General features: G+C 35.5%; 2 protein-coding genes, 1 long non-coding RNA gene and 1 other non-coding gene across 5 annotated transcripts; 1 reads left to right on the forward strand and 3 right to left on the reverse strand.

Moving 5' to 3' along the window:
* Positions 1-33: 33 nt before the first annotated feature.
* On the reverse strand, positions 34-2,899 carry LOC119982759. Of its 2 annotated transcripts, none has more exons than XM_038826298.1 (7): positions 2,760-2,895; positions 2,518-2,652; positions 1,306-2,108; positions 1,119-1,200; positions 696-1,028; positions 523-617; positions 34-446 (listed from the first exon to the last, which is right to left on the reverse strand). In XM_038826298.1, exons 2-7 carry the CDS (start codon positions 2,602-2,604, stop codon positions 251-253), a joined length of 1,596 nt encoding a protein of 531 aa, XP_038682226.1. In that variant the 5' UTR covers positions 2,605-2,652; positions 2,760-2,895; the 3' UTR covers positions 34-250. The 2 variants fall into 2 exon arrangements, with proteins under 2 accessions (XP_038682226.1, XP_038682227.1); XM_038826299.1 differs by having other exon boundaries at positions 270-441; positions 2,760-2,899.
* A 526-nt stretch (positions 2,900-3,425) lies between these two features.
* Positions 3,426-4,091, reverse strand: LOC119982760. The gene is made up of 2 exons (XR_005464449.1): positions 3,920-4,091; positions 3,426-3,490 (listed from the first exon to the last, which is right to left on the reverse strand). It is a non-coding gene; the product is annotated as an uncharacterized LOC119982760 (long non-coding RNA).
* Positions 4,092-18,745: 14,654 nt separating this feature from the next.
* Positions 18,746-18,852, forward strand: LOC119983222. The gene has a single exon (XR_005464571.1). It is a non-coding gene; the product is annotated as a small nucleolar RNA R71 (small nucleolar RNA).
* Positions 18,853-25,288: 6,436 nt separating this feature from the next.
* On the reverse strand, positions 25,289-26,139 carry LOC119982768 (22.0 kDa class IV heat shock protein-like). Its single transcript, XM_038826321.1, has one exon. It carries the CDS (start codon positions 26,045-26,047, stop codon positions 25,457-25,459), a length of 591 nt encoding a protein of 196 aa, XP_038682249.1. The 5' UTR covers positions 26,048-26,139; the 3' UTR covers positions 25,289-25,456.
* Positions 26,140-26,372: the final 233 nt, after the last annotated feature.

Here is a 26,372-nt window from a genome sequence, read left to right on the forward strand (position 1 = left end):
AAGTATCGGTACGTATTTAATAGAATGATAACATAACTTATTAATACTCCAAGTATATTAGTAGGATAATAACATAACGTATTAATACCCTGAAAACACTTAATAGTCTGCATTACAGTCATAATTAGTGCCATCTAATACTTACACGGCCATCTAGTACATATACAAAAAGAGATGTCATTCTCACATCTAGATGTCATCAAGGACACTTTAACTTAGCATCTAACAAAATAGTCTAACAAACAAAGATTCATAGGTAACCCCTATGCATCATCTGAATTTCACGGTAACTTGTCATATCCCATGAATAATTCTTGTCATTCATAAAGCAATGAACCAGCCTCCCCCTGATCTTATAAATGTCCTCTTTTGTCAGCTTCTTCTCAATGTTTTTGTGGTTGAAGATGCAATCAATAATGTACATACAAATGATGCCACAGTCTACCCTGTATAGTAAAATGTTTACAATATCAAAAAAAATGATTAACAATTTCTTTATCTAAAATAGTAAATACGACTTACGAGTCTGCTGCTTGCTGAGGTGCATCCCACATTGTTCTAACATCATCACCCTCAATTTGACTTGGTATGCCAAAGAGCGTATTGTAGTAATTCTTCTGCATGAGAACATAGTTGATTATTAAGTTATAATTTAATACTATAAAAATAAACAAATCATAAGAGTTTGAAATAACCAATCTAGTTGCATCTTTCAGGTATGGATCCTCTGTATTCTTATTCCTTGGAAGAATAGAATTGAAATGTAGCCATCCTTCTTCCTTGTCACACACAAGTGTGGTCCAGTGATTGGCAGCGTTGTGATGCCCAGCAGAATGGAGTGGGAAGATTATAAATCTACAGTCAGGAGCATACTTGAGGATTTTGTCTGACATATGCTTTTGTATCAGATCTTCCCTGTTATTGCCAAGAAAGGTCATGCAGGAACTCGTTACCACAAAGGCTTTACCATCCATACCTTCATCAGTTTTGTGAGTCCTCATCATGTATTCAGAATATGCATCAATTAGCTGGTAACATGTAATAAGACATTATCATAGTGCATTACTGATCATATCCAATGTAAATTAACAACCATATATCGTAATTAATCCACTTACATTATTCGATACCATTCCATTGTTCACGAGGTTTACCATTTCACGCCAAAGTATGAAATTAGATCCAGACCACACCATTGTGCTGTCATTAGAAAATACAATAATCATAGTGTAATTACTAAATCATTATACGTGTTTACAGTAAAATAAAGTGCAATAATGTAATTGTTTAATACAATTCACTTACCTGTCTTTCCCAATATCCTCAATTTCCCTCAATTTCTTCTTGTCTTCTGGGTCAATGAACCTGTAAGTTCTTGTATTCTTTTGCAAGCGTTTTGGTTTGCTAACATCTTTGGATGCTTTATAATCCTCGACATTGCACACTACTGGGACCTTAAGCTCATCACCCTTTTTTGCTTTTTTAGTTCGATCTCTTCTATCGTAGTATACGTATTCAAAATCTGACTCCTCTATTTGTACCCTATCCTTTCCCTTGATAGCCTTAACCATTGATGTAGGCGAAACGTCTCCCCTTATAACCAATGCTTTACTATAATCATTTTCAGCAACTTTAATCACGTCTTCTTTCTCACCCACACCTGCTGCATTCTTTTCATACGATTGGTTGTCCGAATCAATCGCAAAATTTATCTCTGAGTTCAACATATTTTTCAATTCCTTTTCCCTCAATAGAGATTTCCTTAATTCTTCCAACTCACCATGCATTTGCGCTATTTGTTTTTCATGCTCAACATTATCATGTTTCAACTTTTGACTCTCTTGCTTTGCTTCATCCCTCTCTTTTTCCAAGCGATCAATTGTCAGTAAAGCTTCATTTAACTTTGTGTTTGCACTGATTGATCCTTCTGTGGGTTGGGAATTCACATTCTGGTTAGAAGAAGATGAATTGCTGGATGCACTTGGTACTTCATTAGATTCTGAACTAATGCTTGTACTATCGTCCTCCGATTCTGATTCCAAATCAAGAAGTTGCCTATCTATTGCAGCTCTTTCCTTTTCAGTCATTATCAAATTACAATCAATCACCTATAAAAAGTATACATTGTTAAATATTTAAACCACCATCATTTTCTAAGTAATAAAAATCCAGTTACACACAATTCAATAATAGTAGCATGTAATAAAAACAAAAGAAAATGTATTTATGAATTTAATAAATAGTTTATATTATGAGCATGCTATGTAATACAATTAATTCACAACAATGGGTAATAGAGTATCATTCATGTGTATTATTGCTATAACAAAACGTAAGACTGAAATACACAAAACTAAATTGACCCATTCAAATTTCAACCAGGGATATCGTTTAATAAATGAAAGACAATACTTGTTCTGTAATTGGTTTCAGATGACACATAAATAATTCACAACAATGTGTAATAACAACTCAATAACATGTATAATTAAAAAAATTTTAAAAACTAACACTAACCTGGTCAGAATGAAGGCACCTTATGTGTTTTGTCTTAAAATCATTAGGCCATCCTTTAAGATCCCATTTAAGGAACCTTGGAAACATACTGGAATGAACTGGGTTAAACACATTCGTGTGCTCACAAAACCAATACTGTCAAACAAAGAAAACTTTTTTCAATCAACACATATATACCAAATTATGGGACCAACAACAAATTATGGAATCAGACACAATAACAAATGATTTCATGTTCTTACCGATAGCACAGTCACGCATCCTGCCACTTTATCAGGGCTTTTCTTGTATTTTTTTTATGGAATCTATCAGATTGTCTGAAATTGCTTTTGACCAATTGTACATCTTCACATTATCCAAGTCATTAACAAACTTGATGAATGCCCACGGGATATGATCAGCCCTGGTCGAGAAAAATAATGATAGACATGTATGCAACATCATCAACTGAGCTACATCGTCGGCATCATCGTCACCCTCACCTTCCAATGCTTGTTGTATTGCAGCCTTTATATTTGTGGACTTCAGATTTTTGGAGTTCCCAAATCTCCTGTCAACAAAGGGTACGTCAACTGGTTTTTTATTGCGGCCAATCTTCATGGTTCTTGGTCCTGAAACCACTCCAAATATAAGGGATATGTCATTATCAGTTAGCCGGATCCTCTTTTTCCCTAGCACAAAACAACCTTTACTCTCATCATATGTAGAAACCACATCGCATATCACGTGTTCTTGCTTTCTTGTTTTCACTTCAACATGGTCATCCTTCATAAATCTTTTGTACATAAACCAAAAGGGTGTCTTCTGAAGACTGTTCTTATGCCTCCTCTTAAAATGAAGACCACTTATTAGGGACTGAATCCCCAATCTATACTGATTTGAAGTTTTCTTACTCTTGTCCTTTTTTGATGAGGTTTCCTTCTTCGATGATTTGTCACTTTCTTTCTTTTTCAGTGACCTAACTTTTGTCATCCTGCAATGAATAACCATGTATATAAACACTCAAAATGTGTAATTACAATGTAGTAGTGTGGAACTGATATTAACATTACTATATGTTTCAAAGTCGATTTTAACATTTCAGTTCGGTGTGTTTTAAACCGAAAACAAAATGTAATTGCGATTGATTTTAAGAATTACTGACTTATTTTAAGAGGATAATAATACATAGAGATAACCAGCAATTACAGTCTATTTTTATTACCTTTTATACAGAAATCATACAATCTTTTAAGCATCAGTTTCAGTTTCTTTGCTCACGATTTCAACGCAATTTATTTGCCCAAACGCGTAATAGAGGTCATATTATCACACAAACATTCTCAGTATTTGCAGAAATCATACCAAAGAAATCCATAAAACCCTAACCATCTAAAGAGAAAAAATGGTATAAAGAACGTACTTGTCGATGGTCTGGTTATGGCTTCCTTTTCTCATGTGAATCGAAGCTCAATCGTCCGAAAAAGGCCACGAACATCGACGGGAGCAACTCTTCCACAATGGATTCCCGAGACGATGCTTTTGCGTCTCAAGACCTGCCTCGTTTGTATCGTCAAATGATGTAATTAGGTTACCGCCTTTTTCTTGTTTTAATGTCGCCCACTTTTCAACCTAATTTATTTTGAATTTTAAAATTGCTTTGTCAGCTGTACATGTGGTAGCCACATGTATTATGTAAGACTATGTATACTTATATTATGTACAGCTAGCGATGTCGTATTACTTTCAATTTTATAAGGTTGGGAATGAGAATGAAAATGAAAAATGTATTTAGATAACGAAAATGTTAACCTTTCATAAAGTTGTTATCCATAAACCTCCATAACTAGGTGACACTATGACTAAGCATGCCTATATGATATTAATTCAAAAAAAAAATTATCTCTCCTTTATATCACTCACATGTCCTTTTCAAAGAGTAATACCCTCTCATCTATTTCTCTCTATAACCCTAGATCTCATTCCTTCATGTATCCAATCACCTCCTCAAACATTAGTAATGTCTCTCTAATGTTGCCTTTCATGGTCATGGTGTTTGTGTTTGTCTTTTGAAATTTTAATTTTGGTTGGTCAGATTCAGTAGGTAAAGATGGTTGTTGTTGGTGGGTAAGAAGTGGAGGAGCCCGTGTAGAAGAACAATCAACGGTTTAGGCCCCAACACATGGGAGATTAATTCAACGAGCATTTATTTGCTCTGGATCTATTGTTCCAGACACTTGAATATCGCCTTTCTCTTATTTTTTGAAAGGATGGAACCCATTTTGATATGTTTGATGCAAGAGATGTTGTTGTTGGCCATAGTCAAGTATCATATTTATGGAAGGGGATTTTGTTGTCGGCATTCTTTGTTTAAACAATGTAATAGAAGATTGGTTCGTTGATAAAATAATGTAATAAATGATTTAAACAATGTAATAAGAAACTGAAACAATGTAACACGAAGCTGAAACAATGTAATAAAGTTTTGTGCTATAAAAAATAACGTAATAAGAGGTTGAAACAATGAAGATGGTAGTTGTAGGTCGGTGAGAAGTGGAGGAGCCCGTGTAGAAGAACAACCCCATAGTCCAGGCCCCAACACATGGGGGATTATTTTAGCGAGCGCCTATTTGCTTTGGATCTACTGTTTTGGATGCTTGAACCTCGCCTTTCTTTTAGTTTTTTTAAGGGATAGAACTCATTTTGATATGTTTGGTGCAGGGGATGTTGTTGTTGGCCGTAGTTGAGTATTATATTTATGGAAGGAAATGTTGTTGTTGGGCATTATTTATTTAAACAATGTAATAGAAGACTAGTTCATTAATAAAACAACGTAATAAAGGCTTAAACAATGTAATAAGAGACTGAAACAATGTAACGAGAAGCTGAAACAATGTAATAAAGGTTTGTGTGATAAAAAACAACGTAATAAGAGGTTGAAACAATGTAATATAGATTGTTATTACATTATTTTTAGTGTTTCAGATTGTTATCACATTGTTTTCATTGTTCCAGATTTTATTACACTGTTTACGAAAACAATGTAATTAAGAACAACTTGGTAAAATATATCGACAATGGATGTTGTTAGAAAGAGTTTTACATGCTGATTTCGAATATGTAATTTTTTTACGAAATTTAACATATATTTTGAGAGATAAAACGTTTTAAAGTTTCGTTTAAGAAAAGAAAAAAATAAAAAAATAATAATTTTATGTGAGAGAAAGTGAACTCGTTGTTTTAATACTTAAGGGCATTTCTATAAAAAAAACCAACACATGACAAACTTTACATGTCATCTATCACATGTGGAATACTAAAAAAATTATGGATGATTATGGACACTAGCTTTATGTATGATAAGTTCAACTGTTTAGATTCATATTGTTTAGATAATATGGCAACAGTAATGAAGATAGTAATAATGGATTATAACATTTGGTATGCATAATATTTGTGAGAATGGAATGGGAATGAAGAATTTATTAACTTTAATACCCTTAAGAGAATTTAAAGAGTATGAGATATTTTGTTATTTGAGGGTAAAAAATAAATTTTGCTAAATGTTGACCATTCCCTAATGCACGGGAATGTACAATATTCATGGGGGAGGACCAACTACGGTGGTTACTTTTTGTTGAGGCATGTCTTTTTTGTGATTTTTGTTGGGTCATAGATCAAATGGATGTTACAATAATGTCACTTTGGTGTTTTGTTTTTGTTGGGCCAGGCATGGGGTATGAACTTTTGTTTTTGTTGGCTTATTTTATTGACATTTGGGCCCCACTTAGAGAAACACAACAAGGACAAAACAAAACCATTCATAAAAGCATGCAAGCATAGATTCACCATTGTGTGCATACATGTATGTAATTATCATTACAACATTCTTTGTAATAACTATTATGATTATCATGGCCAACTGTATTGCCAAACATATCCATTGTAACAGTCATTCTCATTCCTTGGTCAAAGGACATATCAAACATATGATATATATAATAAATAATATTATATTAGTTTTTCACTAAGTTAAATATAATGTAACACTTAGCAAGTTGGGCACACACTTGTCATTGTTGAATGATATATATTTGTGATATGCGTAAGCTAATCATTGGAGTTACACATGTTTTTTTAAATATTCTTTGTACATGTATATTTGATGTGGCCCATCACCCATCACATATCTTCTTCTTCTAAACTATTCTAATCTAGGCACCTTTGGAAGACAGTGTTGCAGCAATGCTTGGCGGAAGCGAGGGAGTCCAACTTCAAGAGATTGGGACCTTTAGAAGGCAACGACTCTTCTAAAATGTTTGAAGGCCCTTTTTCAATTTTTCTTCTACCAGTGTCTTCTTCACTTGGATCTCGTCTTAATGCGAACTTCTTCCAGTCGATTAACGAGGCGGGCACCATATCTTCAAGACCATCAAACTACAACAATGGAGGGTATAGACTATGAGGAGACTTTCTCACTTGTTGCCGTGGTTAAGTCCACCAGAATATTTCTCGCCATATTAGCTCATTTTAATTATGAGATGCGGTAGATGGACGTCAAGATAGCTTTCCTTAATGTCCATCTAAACGAAAGCCTCTATATGGTGCAATCCATCAGATTCATTGTTGAAAGGCCTGAAAATATGGTTTACAAGCTTAAAAAGTTCTCTTTTGACTTAAGGAGGCAACAAGGTCTTGGAACATATGACTTCGATTAGACGAGTAAACCCTATGGATTTAATCAAAACCCTGACAAAATATAGGGATCTCTCTAGCATTTGTGAGTCTTGTCAGTTTACTTCACTAGAACCGTCCAATGCAGGAGAGGCCATTAGCACCAAAGTTTGGGTTGAAGCTATGAAAATAAAACTATTTCATATTGAGAATGACACCTGGAACCTAGTAGATTTACCTATAGATAAAGAGACCATTGGGGTCAAGTGGGTGTACAAAACCAAGCTCAAGCCTGAAAACATAGTTTTGAAGTACAAGGTAAGACTTGTAGCAAAACGGTACTCTCAGTAGTATGGGAAAGATTACAAAGAGACTTTTACTGCAGTGGCTCGTATGGAGACTATGATACTACTCTTTGCTTTGGCATCTCATAATAAATGGAGAATATACCAATTACATGTAAAATCTACCTTCTTAAATGGCTATCTTGAAGAGGAGGTGTATGTGCAGTAACCTCTAGGATTTATAAAGAAGGGTGAGGAGTCCAAAGTTTTAAAACTCAGCAAAGCTCTCTATGGTCTCAAACAAACTCCAAGAGCCTGGTATAGTAGAATAGACAACTACTTTGCAGAGGAAGGCTTCAATAAGAGCTCCAGTGAGTCTACCCTCTATGTTAAAAAAGGAGATAGTGAGAAAAATCATTGTATCTCTGTATGTTGATTACCTCATTTGACAATGATGAGAAACTCATATCTTCTTTCAAGAGAAGTATGGAAGAGAAATTTGAAATGAATAATTTGGGTTTGATGAACTACTTTTTGGGAATTAAAGTTCAACAAGAGGAATGTCATTTTTATATTTGTCAACACATATATGTGAAGGAGTTATTGAGAAAGTTCAACATGGAGGATTGCAAAGTAGTCAACACACCTTTTGTGGCTCATGAGAAGTTTTATAAAGAGGATAATTCTCCAAAGACTAATCCAAGAGTCTACAATAGTATGATTGAGAACTTGTTGTATCTCTCACTAATAAGGCCTGAGATTCAATTTGCCACTAATTTGTTTGCTTAGTTCATGCAGTCCCCAAGTGAGACTTATCTAAGTGGACTCAAGAGGATTTTCAGATATCTGCAAGGAACATAGAATTATGGGATTCATTATCATCATAAAACTGGAGGGAAATTACAAGGATATTCTAACAATGATTGGGCTTGCTTTTCTGAAGACATGAGGAGCACTTTTGGGTATTTTTTTGTAGGGTCTAGAGCTTTTACTTGGCTCTCATGAAAGCAAAAGACAACATCTCAATCTACAGTCGAGGCTGAATATATATCTATAACCTTTGCAGTAAATCATACAACTTGGTTGAGATATGTTTTAATTGATTGTGGAGAAATTGAATAGAGGCCTACTAGCATTCTCTGTGAAAGTAAGTCCGCCATTTGCATGTCAAAGAATCTTGTGTTTCATAACCGCATCAAGCATATACTCATCAAGTATCATGTTTTGAGGGAGGTTGTTAGTAACAAGATTGTTAAGCTGGAGTTTTGTGATAGTGGAGATCAATTAGCTGACTGCTTTACAAAAGGATAGCAGAAGCTTAAATTTGCTAAGATGAGAACCAGGCTTGGAATGAAGTAGAAATAGCATCAAGGGGATGTTAAAGTTGATGTCTTTTCTCTTAATTAAATATGTCTTAACATTTCTTTATTAAAAGATCTCTTTGTTCTGCCGTTTTAGTTTTCCTCTTAGTTGTTGAAGACCATTTTGTCTAGGGTTTCTGTGTTGTAATCTTTTAGCTCTAAAATCAATATTGTCTTGTAGTTAAGCCGCCTCTAGGCTTTGGTTATCTTCGATATCTTCTGTTTATCTTATATTAATGACTCTGTAACAAAATGATCCCCCAGTTTTGGAGACATTAATATGACATCAGAACATAGCTAACCTACAAGTTGGCTCAGCTACTTCATAAATAGATTATTCTTGTGAATTGGATAGTATATAGTGTCCAAGAGAGGTGTCGATGGTTTTTGTGGGTGATACTCCATTTCTGACAGTGATGCACAAACTTCATTTGACTTGTCTGAACATCCCCAATGGGTGTCCGGACATTTTAGCATCTGTTGAGCAAAAACAATGCCTATTTATCCATTTCATGTCCGATTCTTACAAAACCAATGGAAAACACTTGTAAGTGTAAAATCACCTAAAACACATTAACTAAGTTCTAGAACACCCTAATCAAGGATATTGGAACCTCAATTTAGAGGTCCAATCAAACCCCTAACTTAGATGTTATTAGTCCCTATCAATGCAAACACATCCTAAACAAATAAAGCTTACCTAATAAAATCCTAACCACTTCCGTAGGTATCATAGTTACATTTAGCGTATGCAACAAGCCTTTAAACCCTTAGGTCACCTTAGTGGACGAGTTATAGTCACATGAGGGTTTAACAGAGCAGTACCCATAAACACCTACCAAGGGATCCACACTTTCTTTGAAAGCACAACAAACGATTCTTAAGTTATCATATGCAAGAATTAATGTCAATCTCCCTATTCTCCGCTAGTCAATACATGAAAAATTGTTGGACGACTAATCTCAACCCATTCAAAGATGATCAAGAACGTTTTATACTAAGAAAAATATAAGTGCAATCAAGCAAGACTACTCAACAAATTCACACAAGCAAAATCTTGTTATGGACCCTCTAGGTGTTCATAAATTCTCAATCCCAATTGCAAATAAAAACATGAAAGTATTGTGCTAAGTGAATGACTTACACAATTGGTGTCCAGACATGTTAGCATCTACTGAGCAAAAACAAATTTGTCCACTTCGCGTCTAGTTCACAAAACCAATGAAAAATACTTGTACTTGTAAAATCAAACTAAAACACATAAAAGCACATTAACTAAGTTCTACAACACCCTAATCAAGGACATTGGAACCTCAATTTTGAGGTCCAATCAATAGGAAAATCATATCAACCAATTCAGGGAAATATATGCTTTCTCTGCCACTATCTTTCGTACCAAGAAAAACGTAAATGCGTAAATAGTCAGGCTTTGAGTTTAAAATTGTTACCTTTATTGTTATCCCACCCTTAACATTCTTGTGTGCCTGGGGTGATAAGGATTTGCATATCCAACCCACCTTGTTTATCGCTTTTGGGTTCCTCTATCATACAAACAGTAAGAATGCTTTTCAGCTCCACCGTTTCTTTCTCACCAGCCTTGACTGTCTTTGTAGCACTATCATTAGTCTCTTCTTCATTTTCTGGCTTTCTTTTATAGACATGTTGGTGTGGAGCCTCCTAAGCAATCTAGTGACTCCTAATCTTGTCCAATTTCTGAACCATTATTGGTTCCAATTGTTGACTGAACGCATGAAGTTGGCTAAGAGTTTCAAGCATGTCACTCTTCATTTTGTCGAAGATCATCGATGCATATGAACTGCCCTTCTATTAGTTGGGCTTGACAACTAAAATGCCATAATCATGAACAATTTACGAAGCTGAACCATTGCAGTCTCATCCTAAGCCTTTGTCTCTATCGTAATTTATATTCAATCTGTCATTTTGAGCTCCCTCGTATTGTTTGAATTTATAATCTCCTATGTCTTCTTGAGCCCGATCATACCAACCATTGTGAGGATACTAGTATGAATTTTCTCTTTCATTTTCTTGGCCATACCAGTTTCCTCTACTAACTCTAGCCTGTGAGGTGAGTTCGCATGATAACCTTGAGCAATATCTTCTCTACTCGTCAATAAATTGTTGCCAATCCTATTTTATTACAGTCTTTGTAGGATCCCATATTAGTCTTCTTGTTGACTCTCGTGATAGCCTCAAGAAATATTGTGTTCCCATGATTGCCTCACGAGAAAAAAGAATTCTTGTTTTGGGTCTTCTCTTCTTGCATTAATTCCTATCTCCTAAACACTATCTCTACACTTGTTTGAGAGGAACCTTTATACTTAATGATAGGAATAGTATGCTAAAGGCAATTATTTTATGTAATATTCAAACTTGATTTATTAGAATAAAATATATTTAGCATTTAATATGAGAAAAGACATTGACATCAATGTCTTTTATTCTATATGGTATATGAATTGGTGTATAGAGTCTAAGCTTGCACACGGAAGATCAATTCATAAGTTCCTATCGAATATAAGTAAACGATCACAGTTAAGACGGAATTGGACAAACCATCGGCTTGGCTGTGGTATAGTATTTCAGTATACCTTTCTTGGTTACGGAGAGCGGCAAAACTTGAACTTACTATACCTGTACAGTCGAAGTGTATTGATCAAAACTACGTGTGAGTCAATTTTCTCAGTCTGACTATATGGAAAATTGTACACTCACACAGACGTTATAGAATTGTTCATATTCTTAATTTATTAAAGATTATTAGTACATGTGCATTTAATGTATGAGACTTTGATTTACTAAAGGGTGAGGTCTTTTTGTACAAACCAACAAACACCAAGTGAGTTGGGTCATCGCATTAAATGTACGATGGAAAATAATCTGTTAATAAAATTCTCTTCCAATTTTGGATTGATGATACCCTCTTGAGAATGCTTATAGGATTTGAGATTGTGTCAAAACCCTGCAGGTGGATTTTAATTAATCTGACACATTCAAATAAGTTAAGCGGTAAGCTCAAGGAAATATTTAAAGATGTCAATTAAATATTATATATCAATGGCATATTTAATTGACGGGTATCTATAACTTAACGTGAGGAATTTTATGAACAAGTATAACGAAAGACTCAGATTTAATTTGAGATAAAACGGGGAGTGCAATTATAATATTTTAATGGAATATATTATAATTATGTCCATGGGTTTGGGATGATAATTAAATTCATAGAAAGCCCATGTTTTATTTTTCCTAGTTGATCCCCACACTGTAGCACAGAAACCCAATACTAGAAGATACAAGAAAACCAAAATGGACCGGAATTAGGAGAGGGAGAGGGATAGGCGCCGGCCCACCTAGGGAGAAATTCCTAGGTGTGGCCAAACCCTATAAATACACACATAGTGTGTGTTTTGTTTCACAAGTTTTGAGACACCAATTGGCCTCTCTACTCTCTAATCGTTTCCACTAGTTTTTGTTTGTGTTCTTTAGGTTCTTGGAGAAAAGAGATCACCCTCTCAATCCAAGTTTTTGAGCTTAGTATCAAACTCGCTGACTCCATCCTTCGTTCCTGATTATTAGAGATCAAATAATAGAGATCTCAAGGTAAATAATCTACTTGTAATTAATTGATATATGGTTTATGCTATGGTGATTGATGAGGACTATTTGCACCCCAGAGATGACTAAGTACACCCCAAAATCACAAAAAAACACTCAATCTAATAACACCCCAACTGACCCTACCACACATATCATTTCTCTCCATCCTGTCTTTCTCCTTCTTCACTTCACTCTCCATCTCCTTACAAAACCAGACCCATCACTCTCTTGTGGAAGACGAAGAGTTCGACGGCGTCCAAACAACGCTTTCTTCTTACGCCATGTAAATCGACAAAGTTCTTCGGCCTAGTACCACATGGGCAGTGATGATTCGCCGGAAGAGGCTCTCGAGATTGTACTGCTAGTGGCCAGCGTTTACCTTTTGTTACGGTGCCCCTCCACGATGCTCTCGGCATGGTTTTGGCGGATTATATTCGTGCGCCTGACCCTTTGTCTACTTAAGCAGCTTCAATCAAGGTGAACCCTAAAAGTTTCAGTCAAGATAAACCTCTAAAAGCAAAACCCATTTTATTTTTCATTCTTCATCATGCTTTCAGAGTTGTTTTTCTTTTCTTGGAGATTGTTCTCACTGATGGAGTGTTGATCAAATTGCGGTAAAAAATCTGCGTGTTGCAGGTTGGTTATGCGATCGTTGCTTCCAATGATCCCGATGAACCCTGTGATAACTGAATGAAGAGCTGGTAATATGCTTGTACATATGGTTTTAGAGTCTAATAATGGTTATTCGGCTGGATTGTCCTTTATGAGGATGCATTGAGTTAAGTTTGTGTGCTTTTGACATGGTATTTGAGCACTTGCTGATTTCAAGTCCTGAGTTAACTCAACAATGACGAATTAAAGTAAAATATTCTACTTTTTTCCCCATATTAGTATATACTTGACTCTGTTTATTCCTCATGAGAACATATATATGGTCATGGTTCCGATTTGATTTCATGTATTGCAAATGTATACTCTGTTTTTGGAGATTTTCTATTCTGGTTCTACTATTCATCATGGGGTGCAGATTGTAAAATTTGGAAAAAACTGAAATTGAGGTGTACTCAGAAATGTTATGTTTTAGGTTGGGGTTTATTTAGAATGGGGTGCAAATAGTCCTCATCATGGTGATTAGTATTTGATAAGAAATTTTTGAAACTTGTCTAGGTATCGTTTTATGTCTATGAGGTCCTTATACGCTTTCGCGAGTTGCATATTTCCAACACTTAAACCATATTATTCTTTTGAGGGAACTTTTATGAGTTGTGAAGGTTTTGTGGTTTATCTCTAAAACCACGTGAGTAAAAACTTAGGAGGATTAAATTTATGAAAACCTCTGAGTTTGGTGGTTTACTCCGGAAAAACCATCTTGTTCCCTAATGGATTAAAAACTTAAGCGGGGTGCTTATGCGTAGGGAGTGTAGGTAGGAAAGTGTTCCGAACTACTATAAAATAATTTGTGTGCTTTAAATTTCATCAATTGCATATTTTCTATTGCTTGCTCTCAATTTTGTAATATCTAAACTCATTGCTTTCAAAACCGTTAAAAATAATTTACAAGTGTTACATAGTCGAATCACATGCTTGGTTTTTCATCATTTGATATACTCAAACATGTATTTGATTAAGATTAAGCTTCTGGTTGTGATTACTCTCTTGAGATACATTGTGGTATACACCTACTTGGTCATATTTAAAATTGGTTTGTCAGTCTTGTATGCAATCTAGGGTTCCGGATATTAGATTATTCTTGAATAGAGTTGTATTTCAAATCTGGTCCTAATTGATCTATATAGCTTAATCGTGCACTCTGGTACATATATTGACTTATGTGCTTCATTGTTTATTTTGTTTAAGACTTAAATCGTTGAATTTATAAAAGTTTGGATCTGTTTTTTTCTCAAAGTCTCCCAAAATTAAAGTTAGAAATAAGGAAAGAAAATTGGGGTCCACATGAAGATAAAAGTAAAACACAATTCACGGTTTGTTGAATTTGTGCAAAATATTAAGTCCTATTTTGTTTGTTTCTTTGACTCTTTTTTTTTTTGGTATATTCCGTGGAGAATTAAGGGTGGATCCACGACTCTTTCTTGTCTATGTAAGACAGAGATGTGAATTGCTTCAGAGGGTAGTGCCGAGGGTAGTTGGTGAGAGAGAGTCCAATATAGAGATTTGTTGGTTAGTTTTTGAGTTCAAGAACTCATCTTTTTTGTAATCTTCTTCATATTAGTGAAAATCTTCATTGTCGCTCGAGAACGTAGGCAAGTTGTGTCAAACCTCGTTAAACCTTCTGCAAGTTTTCTATATTTGATTTTGTTTCGTTAAATCCCAACAATTGATATCGGAGTTCAGGTTTAATGGCTTTTGCAAAATTCGAGATAGAAAAGTTTGATGGAGAAAAATTAGAGTATATATCATCTTGTTGGCTCAATATTTAATACTCCATCAATTCTTCACAACTTCAAGATTTCTTGCACTATGCACATAAATTTCTTTTTTTTTCAAAACAATGTTGAATCATACTAAATATTTTTCTCTTTTTTTCTTTTTCGACACATTAATGCACATGTGTTCGACATCACATTTATTCTCAACCAAATAATATCACAAAACAAATAAGAACTCCCCCACACTTAATTCTTCTCATCATCAAACTCAATATACTTGAACACTATCAACACTTGAAAAATCTCATGGTATGCTCTACTAATCCCTTAGAATTAGGTAAATAATTGTTTTTCGGATTAACGGGTCAAGTATATAAGTTTCATGAATAAAAAGGTTTATTTAGGCTCAAAGGGGCTTTTTAGTGGATAAATACATTAGGATATAGGCAATTTGGCTATGGTGGTATCATCCTAATGCCTCAATCATATTCATGTCATCACATGTATCAATATAGTTTCAAAAAGGTTTAAAACAAGTTCTAGAGAAACATATAATCATGAGAGCACACAAGAAAGAAATTGGATTGATATGCATAATGTATCAATCATATAGGCTCAAAACTCACAAGGATAATTATGCAAGTCTACATCAAGTCTAAAAATGCTTCTTTCTCAATCAACATATCATGTTAATATTAGCTCATGAAAATTGTAATTTAAACTCAATTCTAATGAAAATTCTTTTTACTAACAAACTAATTTTAGACCTAAACAATTTATGTCTCATAATCGCATTGGAAGGAACTAAAATTTTTTTCTTCAAAACAAGCTATTCTCACCCCATACTTAAATTATGCAATGTCCTCAGTGCATGGGATAATGTGAAAAATAGTTTAAAGGGAAAAAAAAAATCCTGAGAGCGACACAACCTGACTGTGAAAATTCCGAGAAGTAATTCCCGTGTAAACTTCAGCACTGCGCAGCTGTCGCAAAATAATCAATTTCTTCTTCATCTACCTCGGATGGACAAACCGTAAAATGCTGCAGAAACTAGACATCCGTATCTTTCTGCATATATGTGGCTTGCATTCTTGTTGATCCTGAGCTGCTCCAAGAAAAATTTTCAATCCAGCACACGTATGAATCACGGATGGCAGGGCAGTGTATCAAAATCAGCCCACGTACTCCCCCTTATAGCTGGTGGTCAACACCCTTCGGAAGTTAGAAGTATATAAATCAAATCATCTAGCATGAATTCAAGAATTAATTGGCTGCAGTAAAATAGAACATGTATTGCGAAGACCCAAAATTCAGTGTGGCATATGATCGAACACGTGATAGGCATGATTCAATATAACAGGTTCCTGTTCAACTAATGCCAATTTCAGACACTCAACAATGCAAGATACCTGCAGTAATCCATAGGAAACCAGAACCAATAGACAGTGAACTCAAATCGCCCTAATTCGGCATAAACCCGTGAAGCAGAACTTTGCAAATTATAAATCCAAATTATAGTTCAGATATGGGTTTAGGTAAAAGAATCGTACCTGATTTATAGAGTGAGAGAGAACCAAGAAAATCGGAGTGTGGCCATGGATGGAGGAAGACGCGAAACAGAGAGAGACGTGAAAGTGTGTGAGAGAGACTTACGTGCAAGGACACATAAAAGATTGGACCCACTTACCTGAATTGAGCGCTACTTCCGCTTGAGCTGGATGTAACTACGCTGCTGTGCCAGAAGCATGGGGACGAGCGGATCGAGCGCTGCTGACAGATCCAACGGATAACCCGGCGTTGTAGTAAAATTACACCCAGTTTTCTTTTTTTTTTGAATCAATAATACCTAATCATGCAATGTTTACATAACACACAAAAATAAGTAATGAAATTACATGCCTATGCTAGGTTGCCTCTCAACTAACGCCTTATTTAATGTCTTGACAAGATAAAGCATCTTAAAGTAGCTAAGTTAATGAACTTGGAAGCCCACTTTGAGTTCGTTGGGCTGGAGCAATCGCCTTCTTTGAACCACACCTACATCAACACCTAATGCATACTTTCTGGCCCTCATAGTTGCATGAGCATTTGGATCCTCAAGAAAATCAGAGTATCCCTTCTCCCTTTTACCAAAAATCGCTAGTCGAAAATTTTTATCCTGGGGTACATGCACTATAGGGAACAACTTGTTAGTTGATAAAGGAAAGGACTCAAAGGCAGGAGTATGTTTACCTCTCTCGTATGGCATTACTCTAAACACATTCATAGATTCAACCTCAGTTGGATGTCCTCCTTTTTTCACAATGTAATCTTTAATAGTGAGTAGCTTCTCCCTTAATTTCTCTCCTTGTGCGGTTTTGGGTTTGAAGGTCAATGTTTCTTCATTGTTAGTCATTGCTAGTGTGCCTTCATACACATCAATTGTCATCCTTGCAGTCCTCATGAATGGTCGCCCCAAAATCAACGGAAACTCTTCTCCTTGATCTTGGCAATCCCACATATCAAGCACTAGAAAGTCAGCTGGAAAAATTGGTTCATGTACCTTAACCAAAACATCTTCTAGTACTCCCTAAACCATACACATAAATTGTCATCCTTGCAGTCCTCATGAATGGTCGCCCCAAAATCAACGGAAACTCTTCTCCTTGATCTTGGCAATCCCACATATCAAGCACTAGAAAGTCAGCTGGAAAAATTAGTTCATGTACCTTAACCAAAACATCTTCTAGTACTGCCTTAGGATATCAAATAGATCGATCAGCCAATTGGATGCCCACGGAGGTCTCTTTGAGCGCTCCTACATTCAAAGATTCATAAACAAAAAGAGACATTAGATTAATTGATGCACCCAAATCCAATAAAGCATGTTCAAAAATTTTATTGGCTATGCAACAAGGTATAGTGAAACTCCCTGGATCCTTAAGCTTTGGCGGCAACTTCTGTTGTGATATGACACTACACTCTTCAGTTAGTTGAACCACCTTATTCTCATCTACTTTCTTCTTTTCTTGCACAACAGAAGGTTCCACGTTCATCTTCGGGGTTGTCTTTTGCACTGATGGTGTTTCTTCTCTATTTCTCCTAAGACGCCCTGGAAATGGGATTGGAGGGTCATAAAGTCTCACAGGTGGAGCAGGTTTATCGGGGTCAGGCAACCCATACATGATTGCACGACGCGACTGTTGAAGCGGCTGCTCTTGTGCTTGAACTTTCTACTCTTCCAACTTTATAGCAACTCGGTTTTGTTGCTCATCACAAAGTGTGATAGCCATGGCATGCTCCTTAGTGTTCGGATTGATCTCAGTTTGGCTTGGAAATTTTTCAGCCTCCCTTCAACTCAATGCCTCTGCAATTTGACCCACTTGTGCCTCCAATTTCTGTTGACTAATAGCCAATTGCCGCACCATGTCCTCCAATGTGGTGGTTCGTGGATTGGCTTAGTTTTGGGTATTCTTCCACGAAAAATTTGGATTTGCTCGAAAACCTGGATTATAGGAGTTACAATAGGGATCAAAACCTTGGATTCCGATTATAGGAGTTCAACATATTTGCTTGCTCTTGCACAAACTCTGGGAAATCCACTCCTTGAGGGCATGTAATGGTGGCATGGCCAGGAACATGACATACGGCACATAGCTCTTGTTGAATTGTACGCCCATTCATCGCTAGAAGCATGTCCAACTTACTATTAATGGCATCAACCTGCGATCTCGTTACAAAAGTGTCAGAATTATTAAGTTCAAAAACACGAGCTCGCTTACCTCTTACTTCCGAATGTTGCGTCTCAATAGCTAGTCTCTCAAATAAAATTTTACATTCAGTTGGAGTCATATTCCCAATCGATCCCCCTGCATAATTATTAACTGCAGCTTTGCTAGAAACTATCAGTGCCTTGTAAAAAATACGCATCAACACTAATAAAGGCAAAGCATGATGGGGATACTGAGTTAACAGGTTATTAAACCTCTCCCATGCCTTAGAAAATGACTCATCAAGTTGCTGTTTGAATTGCATGATTTTGTCCCTGAGAGCATTAGTTTTCTGAGTTGAGAAACATTTTTCTAAAAATTTATTCTGTACCTCAGTCCAGGTAGACAGTGAACCCGGTCTCAAACTGTTGAGTCATGTCCTTGTTTTGTCCTTCATAGTGTAAGGGAAGATCTTCGACCTCAAGTGCTCCTCAGTAACTCTTGTAGACAATGACATGCTAGAAACCATATTAAAAATTTCACGAATGTGACTAAGTGGATCCTCCGAACTTAGACCATGAAAAGAAAGCATCATATTGAAGTGAATGGTCTTAAGCTCGTAGTTTCTAGCTGCTGTCGGAATGTGATGCATGATGGAGATTTTGGAATGGTGAGGATGTCAAGATCACCCATCATTTCAGCTTGCACAACCACCACCATTGCTTACAACCTAAAAAATTAAAAATTAAAAATTAAAAAATTAAAAGAAAAGGAAAGCTAAGTACACAATTAAATTAAAACTAGTCCCCGGCAACGACACCAAAAACTTGATGTAATAAATTCTCGTAAGTGCGCAAGAGTTTATGGATAGTACAATGTATGCAAGCACGAGGTCGATCCCACAGAGACTAGTTAATCTAATTAATATTCCTAACTTGATGAATGATTGAGAAAAGATATTGAATGAGAATATGTATGATGTAATTAAACTAAACTAACAAAGGAATTAAAATTCAGATTTTTGTGATATCAATATGAGAAGAACACTAGGGCAATGATTTCACCTAGTAATCCTATCACAAGCATTCAATTAACAAACACACAATTACGGTTCCGATTCAAGGGTTGATACTTTCTTAAATATGTTGGTTCGTTCATTCGCGGTGCCAACAAATATTATTAACAATGGATTAATCCTGTTCGGTTCGCATTTTTAACCCAAGGCTAACAACTCATTACGATCTAAAGAACTATAACAACCAATCAATCCCCTAAACCTTGTTCATGGCAATCGACAATTGATTTTCTTAATTTCAGTTCCGTTAGAGCATGTGAATTCGGTTAAAGACAAGAATCATGAACCAAAATTATGCATTCAAATAATTGAAATACTTGCAACAATCATACTAGGCTACATCAAGCCCTAGCAAAGAGGTTTAGCTACTCCTGTTATAAGAATACAAGGAAACTAAATATGGGAACGCCATGAACCGAGAACAAGAACAAAGAGAAAAGCTAGAGACAAGAACAAGAACAAAAGCTAGAGAATGTGGCTCTCCAATTCGTCTCTTAATTGTGCCATGCCTCTCCCTTATATAATAACAAAGGCTTCCTTCAATTAAGTCAATTCCAAATCGTTCTCTGATTTCCTTCTCTCAATTTGATTCGGTTTTCCTTGTTTGCGTTAATTTGCGTACGATTTGCTTGCCTTTGGTCTCTTCTAATTGCTTCCTTTAATCACACAAACCGGCCCTCCTTTTGTAAAGCTTCTCTTCTTCTCTTATCTATTTCCTTTAACTTGTCTCAATTCTCTTCACGTGTAGGAAACCATGACTTTTATTATATATATTTTCTTTCTTTAATTTCTTCTTCTGTCTTGCTTGTGCTGCACGTACTCGTCTTTCCTCTTTTATTTCCTTCCAATTTTGTTGGACTCTGATGGCAGCAAGAATTAATCTACAAACCAAACCAAAGATAAAGTATGTAATATTCATGGTCATTTCAATAAATAGACACAAAAATAAGTGTAAAGTGAGGTATAAAAATATGTAAAATATCATACGATCATCAAGATGCACGCATTTTTCTGAAAACATGGTTTGACGAAGATTTTGGATACAGAAGAGGCAGCCAAGCTATCTAAAGAAAAGGCAGTAGAGATGGAGGAGAAGGCGCATAGTGCAATTCAGTTATCTCTTGCGGATGTAGTTCTTAGGGAGGTAGCAGAAGAAGAAATATCCAAGGGGATGTGGGACAAGCTAGAAAGCTTGTATATGACGAAGTCTCTCACGAATCGGTTGTATCTCAAGCAACGGTTGTATACTCTCAAGATGGATTCAGATATGTCAATACAACAACACCTTGATAATTTTAATCGAATTATCATGAATCTGAAGAACATTGAAGTCAAGGTTGACGAGGAGGACCAAGTTCTTATTCTTGTGTTTGCTACCAGTTTCGTATGATTCCTTTTTTAATTCTATGCTATATGAACGGAATTCAATCTCTTTGGTTGATGTCAAGGCATCTTTGAACTTGAAAGAGTTAAGAATCAAGTTGAATGGTAAAGGTAGTGATGATCAGACAATTGATCTATTGCTTAAAGGCAAGAAAGATTCAGGGAAAGGCCACGGTTTTTCAAAGAAGGGTGTTCAGTGTTATTATTATCATTAGTCTGGGCACTTCAAGTCAGAGTGTTCAAAGCTCAAAGATTGTGGGAAGACAGATCTAGAGGCAGATATTGGTGATGTGAATATTGAGGAAGATTCGACTTTTGCTTTATCTGTTACAGTTCCACAGGTTCACTCCAAGGAAGAGTGGATTTTAGATTTGGGTTGCACCTATCACATGTCTCCTTATAGAGATGCGTTCACTACCTATGATTCAGTCAAAGGTGGCACAATATTGGTGGGTAATGGTACTTCCTATAAAATTGTTGGGAAAGACTCAGTTTGAATTCGATTGCAAGGTGGAGCTATTAGAACTTTGACAGGTGTTTGTCATTGTACTATATTTAAAGAATAATTTGGTGTCTTTGAGCAGTCTGGATTCCAAAGGCTGCTAGTTCTCCTCAAAATGTGGAGTTTTGAAGGTGAGCAAAGGATTAGTGATCGTAATGACGGGGAAGATGATTGGTGGTCTGTATGTTCTTCAGGATGGTACAGTATGTACTACAGGTGTTTTGGAGTCTCAAAAGCAGGTGGAGTTTCAGATGAGAAAATCATATGGAGTGTTGGTTGGTACTACAATTCGGTATGTGAAAGAAATTTCTTAGAGAATACAGGGTGGTCGTTCTTGGATGAGAAGTATAGTTTCAGAAGCACTTACTAAGGCAAAGAATATGGGTGCATCAAGTGATGTTATAGAACCGATAGACAAGTTCAAAGAGATTTTGGACTTGGGCAGAGTTAATCTCTAAAGTTTGAGATTTTTTGTTGGAGAAGATAATATGAGGAAGGATGTTCGCAAGAAAGAATGAAGAAGATTTTAGGATAGATTGTTTTTCTGCGTGAAACTCAATTTTGGTAAAATGTAAGAGATTTGTTGAATTTGATCAAAGCTTGGACTCTGTTTTTTGCTCAAAGTCTCCGACAATTAAAGTTAGAAATAGGGAAAGAAAAGTGGGGTCCACGTGAAGATAAAGTTAAATACAATTCATCGTTTGTTGAATTTGTGCAAAATATTAAATCCTATTTTGTTTGTTTCTTTAACTCTCTTTTTTTTGTATATTTCATGGAGAATTAGGAGTGGGTACACAACTGTTTCTTTTCTAGATAGGAGAGAATGTGAATTGCTGCAGAGGGGAGCGTCGAGGATAGTTGATGAGAGAGAGTCCAATATAGATAGTTGTTGATTAGTTCTTGAGTTCAAGAACTTATTTCTTTTGTAATCTTAGTCATATTAGTGGAATTCATTGTTGTTCTTCGCCCGGGAACATAGTCAAGTTGTGTCGAACCCCGTTAAACCTTCTGTCTTCTCTCTCTTTTGTTTCCACAAATTTTTTATATTTGATTTTGTTTCGTTATATCCCAACATAAATCTGGTATGGATTAGCGATTATTATTTGAAATTGCTTCTCTAATACTATTGTTGTGATCTTTGTTAATATTGTTGTGACCGGTTCTTGAATTTGTAATCTGTCATACTTGTATAAGTAGTGTTTCAGATTTCTTGATTGAAATAAGAATCAAAATTTGCTTGAATTGGATTAGGGTGTCCGATTAGAGACTAAGTATTTGTGTGTTATGTGTGACAAAGTTTTTAAAGAGGATTCCTAGTAAGAATTTGGGGATACAATTCACTGTCCTCTTGTGTGGCCTAGGTCCTTCAGTCTAATCCTTCAAAAATATTCAAAAAATTTATTTGAAATTGAATTTTTTGAAATTCTATAAACTACATAGAAATTAAATTTCATTCTCAAAATCTATGCTTTATTAGGTGTTGGTAAGCTTTTATTGAAATAAGGACAATATCGTATTATCGTCCAAATTTGTTTTAGGGAGTTAGTAGAATACTGAATAGTAGAGTGTCTTTTTTGGAATGCTAGTGAGCAGTTTCACTAAAAAGGGACTTACTGAAAAATACTCCTATAGAAAATTATTTTGCTTATGATTATAATAGTTTTGGTATTTTTAATAAGAGATAATTATTAATAAGATAGGGGTATTAACCAATAGGTCCCTCATTTAAAAGTTATAATCCATTAGGTCCAAGCTCCAAACCAATATTCCAATAAATCCCTCAAATAAATTTGGACAAGAATGCCCTTATACCAATAAATCCTTGTGCTGACATCATCAGATTCTTTTATTTAATTATTTTTTAAAATTTCAATACGCTTTCACCTGAAATGCATGTCAGATTTAAAAAAAAAAATACAATTGAAATCAGCGCGAAAAATTCTTTCTAATAAGACTCATTGTTAATTTGACCTTTAAAATATTCGAATATCTAAAAATGTATCAAACACAATATATGAGTTTTTATTTCCGCGTTCTCCCGAGCAATCAGCTCCAACTGACTCCTTTATTAAACCCAACTTTCAGAAGACCATATATATTGGGTCCGTTTGGGAGTGCTTCATATTTTGACTAACCGAGGTGAGGTACTGTGAGGTAAAAAATTGTGATGCTGTGAGGTAAGTTCTGCTGACAAAAAGCGTTTGGCTTGTCATAAAAAAACTATGATGAGGTGAGTTGATTTGTAATTTAGTGTTTTGATGAACAAAAATTACTATGAGGTGAGATAATAAATTATGAAATTTATCCAAAGTTATTGTATGAAAATATAACAATGAATTTGTAATGTATAAAAATGGATGACAAATTAAATGCTAGAAAATAAAGATAATATTTTTCGCTAATATCATTTATTCTTATTACATATATTTTGTATATATTGTACCCAAAAAAATATTGATCATAAAAAAATAAAATAAGTTTCCTTCTCTCATATTCGGCTCCATGGGATCGGTTGTGCGAAGTCCCCTTTTCTTCAAGGTCAATGATGTCAATACCAAATTGCAGTGAGTAAATCCTTGTAATTGAACACAGATGTGGTGAAGAAGAGATTAAATGGAAAAACAACTGAGACGTGAAGAGAAAAGTTCACCTCTAGGATGCTTCTTTGCAGATTGAAGCAGCCAAGATGGAGAACGATTTAGGTTGAAATCAGAACTGTCGGGGATAGTGGCAAAAATGAAAATACATGTGCTTCTTTTGACGCCGATTCAAATGAGCTCCGTATTTTTTTAAGTGAAAGAAAGTTCTAAAAAGCTCCGATTTGAGAGGAAGTAGCTCTCGCGAGCTTCCACTGAAAACATGAATCTTGCGGTTTCAATTGCAACGAAACTATTCGTCAAACATGTGAGGCAACACGAACGGCATGTTTTTGATGCAAAACGGAACCCCAAACAGACCTATTAAACCGACACAATCTTATGAGAGACATTTTCCGGATGCGTATTTTCATGAATTTGAGTTAAATTTTAGATATCGATATATAATATTGAATATTTCTAATTATTGGTTGTATCTGCCTATTTGGTGGGCCATTTTTTGGGGCGAGCTTGCTAGCGGACCCGCCTTCACAACACGTCCCATCAAACATCTAAAAAACTGGGCAAAAAAAAAACCTCCATTATCTAGCTTTTTAAACAATGACTGCAAGGCTTGGGTTTAATATTTTTTGGATGTGGGTCCCACTATTATATTTTTAAATATTATTTTGTAATTTAAAATTTTCTACATTAATTATTTATATATAAATATTGTAAAATTTTAATAAAAATTAGTTTACTTATTAGCATTTTTTTATTTAAATAAACATTATAACAAAAAACTCACTATAATATTATAAAAATATTTATAATAAAATAAAAGAACATAAAAATCATGATAGAAAATTATTTATGGAGTTTATACTTAAATCATTTTAATAATAAAATTTATTATAAAAATCACAAAATTTAATATTATAAAATTGAAAATAATATTTTATTCCACGACTTTTCCGTTAACATTTGCTTTTCATTCGTCAAACACTTCATAGCATATTACACAACTTTAAACTTAATTTTTTTCTACAACTTTTATGTTTCATTGAAAATCAATTAAACCGCTCTACCAAATAGAGTCTATAACTTCAACTCATGTACTCATTTTGTTGGTTAATGTACGTTTTGCCATACAAAGAAAAATTATTTTAGAACGATCTTGTTATAGAGCGTAATTATAATATCTCAAGAAACACCTAAGAATTAGCCAAGTTTACATAATTAATTATTTAGGAAAACCAATAGGGAACATTTTTATTACATATAAATCACATTACAATTTATAGTTCATTTTATCATTAGACTCCGGATCCGTACAAGGAAAACAAGATCCCGTCAAATACAAGAACCAAACATACACACACACACTGATCAAAAGCCCTCAAATTACTTTTCACATTTCAGCTTTGGTGGCCTTAATATCCTGAGCAGAAGAGCCTTCCTCCCCAGCAATGTTGATCACTTTAGGCTGCCTCTTCTTCTGCTCTGCAAATTTAGGAACAGTAATCCTCAAAACCCCATCCTCCAGATGTGCCTTGATTTGATCCAAATCTGCATTTGCAGGCAACCTGAACTGCCTCCAAAACTTCCCATTCGTCCTCTCAACTCTGTGCCATTTCTCTCCTTCAATCTCCTCCTCATCTTTCCTCTCCCCACTTATCCTCAACACTCTGTTCTCCTCAACCTCAATCTTCACATCATCCTTCTTCATCCCCGGAATGTCAAGTGTGATTACATGTGATGTGGGTGTCTCCTTCCAGTCTGCCCTTGCCAATGCCAATGGTGTCTCCATTGATTTTGGGATTGTTAGAGGGGTTTGCTCAAGGATTCTAAAAGGATCCTCTGTTGGGAGCATCATGTCCCACAGTGACCTAGTGTAGGGCACCAAGGCATTCCCCTGTGAGGCCATTAGGCACAGCACAAGCAGCGCCAACATTTGTGGAATCAGCACCCTCATCCTGATTGCCAAATTGGGCGTTGCCATGTGTTTGAGAAAATGACTAACAGAGAGTTTTGCTTTGTGGTGTTGTGGGTGTTGGAGAAATTGTTGCTTGTGAGATGGGTTTTGCTTGCGAGTTTGTTGGGTTTATATAGGTGTGTTGATGGGCACTGTCTTGTCTAGAGACTTCTTCAGAATTCTTAGATGTACATGGATAGTCTAGACTAGAGAGAGATTTCCAGGAGAGTCTAGAGGAGAGAGATGTTTTGGGATCTAAAAAATGAGTTGACACGTGGCATATGAACAAGATACCTTTTGACAATTCTTCCTTCCGAACCTCCGCGTGGTTCCAAAAATTCACTTGCAGGTT

This window comes from Tripterygium wilfordii, chromosome 17 (genome assembly GCF_013401445.1).
Source record: "Tripterygium wilfordii isolate XIE 37 chromosome 17, ASM1340144v1, whole genome shotgun sequence".
Lineage (NCBI taxonomy): Eukaryota > Viridiplantae > Streptophyta > Magnoliopsida > Celastrales > Celastraceae > Tripterygium > Tripterygium wilfordii.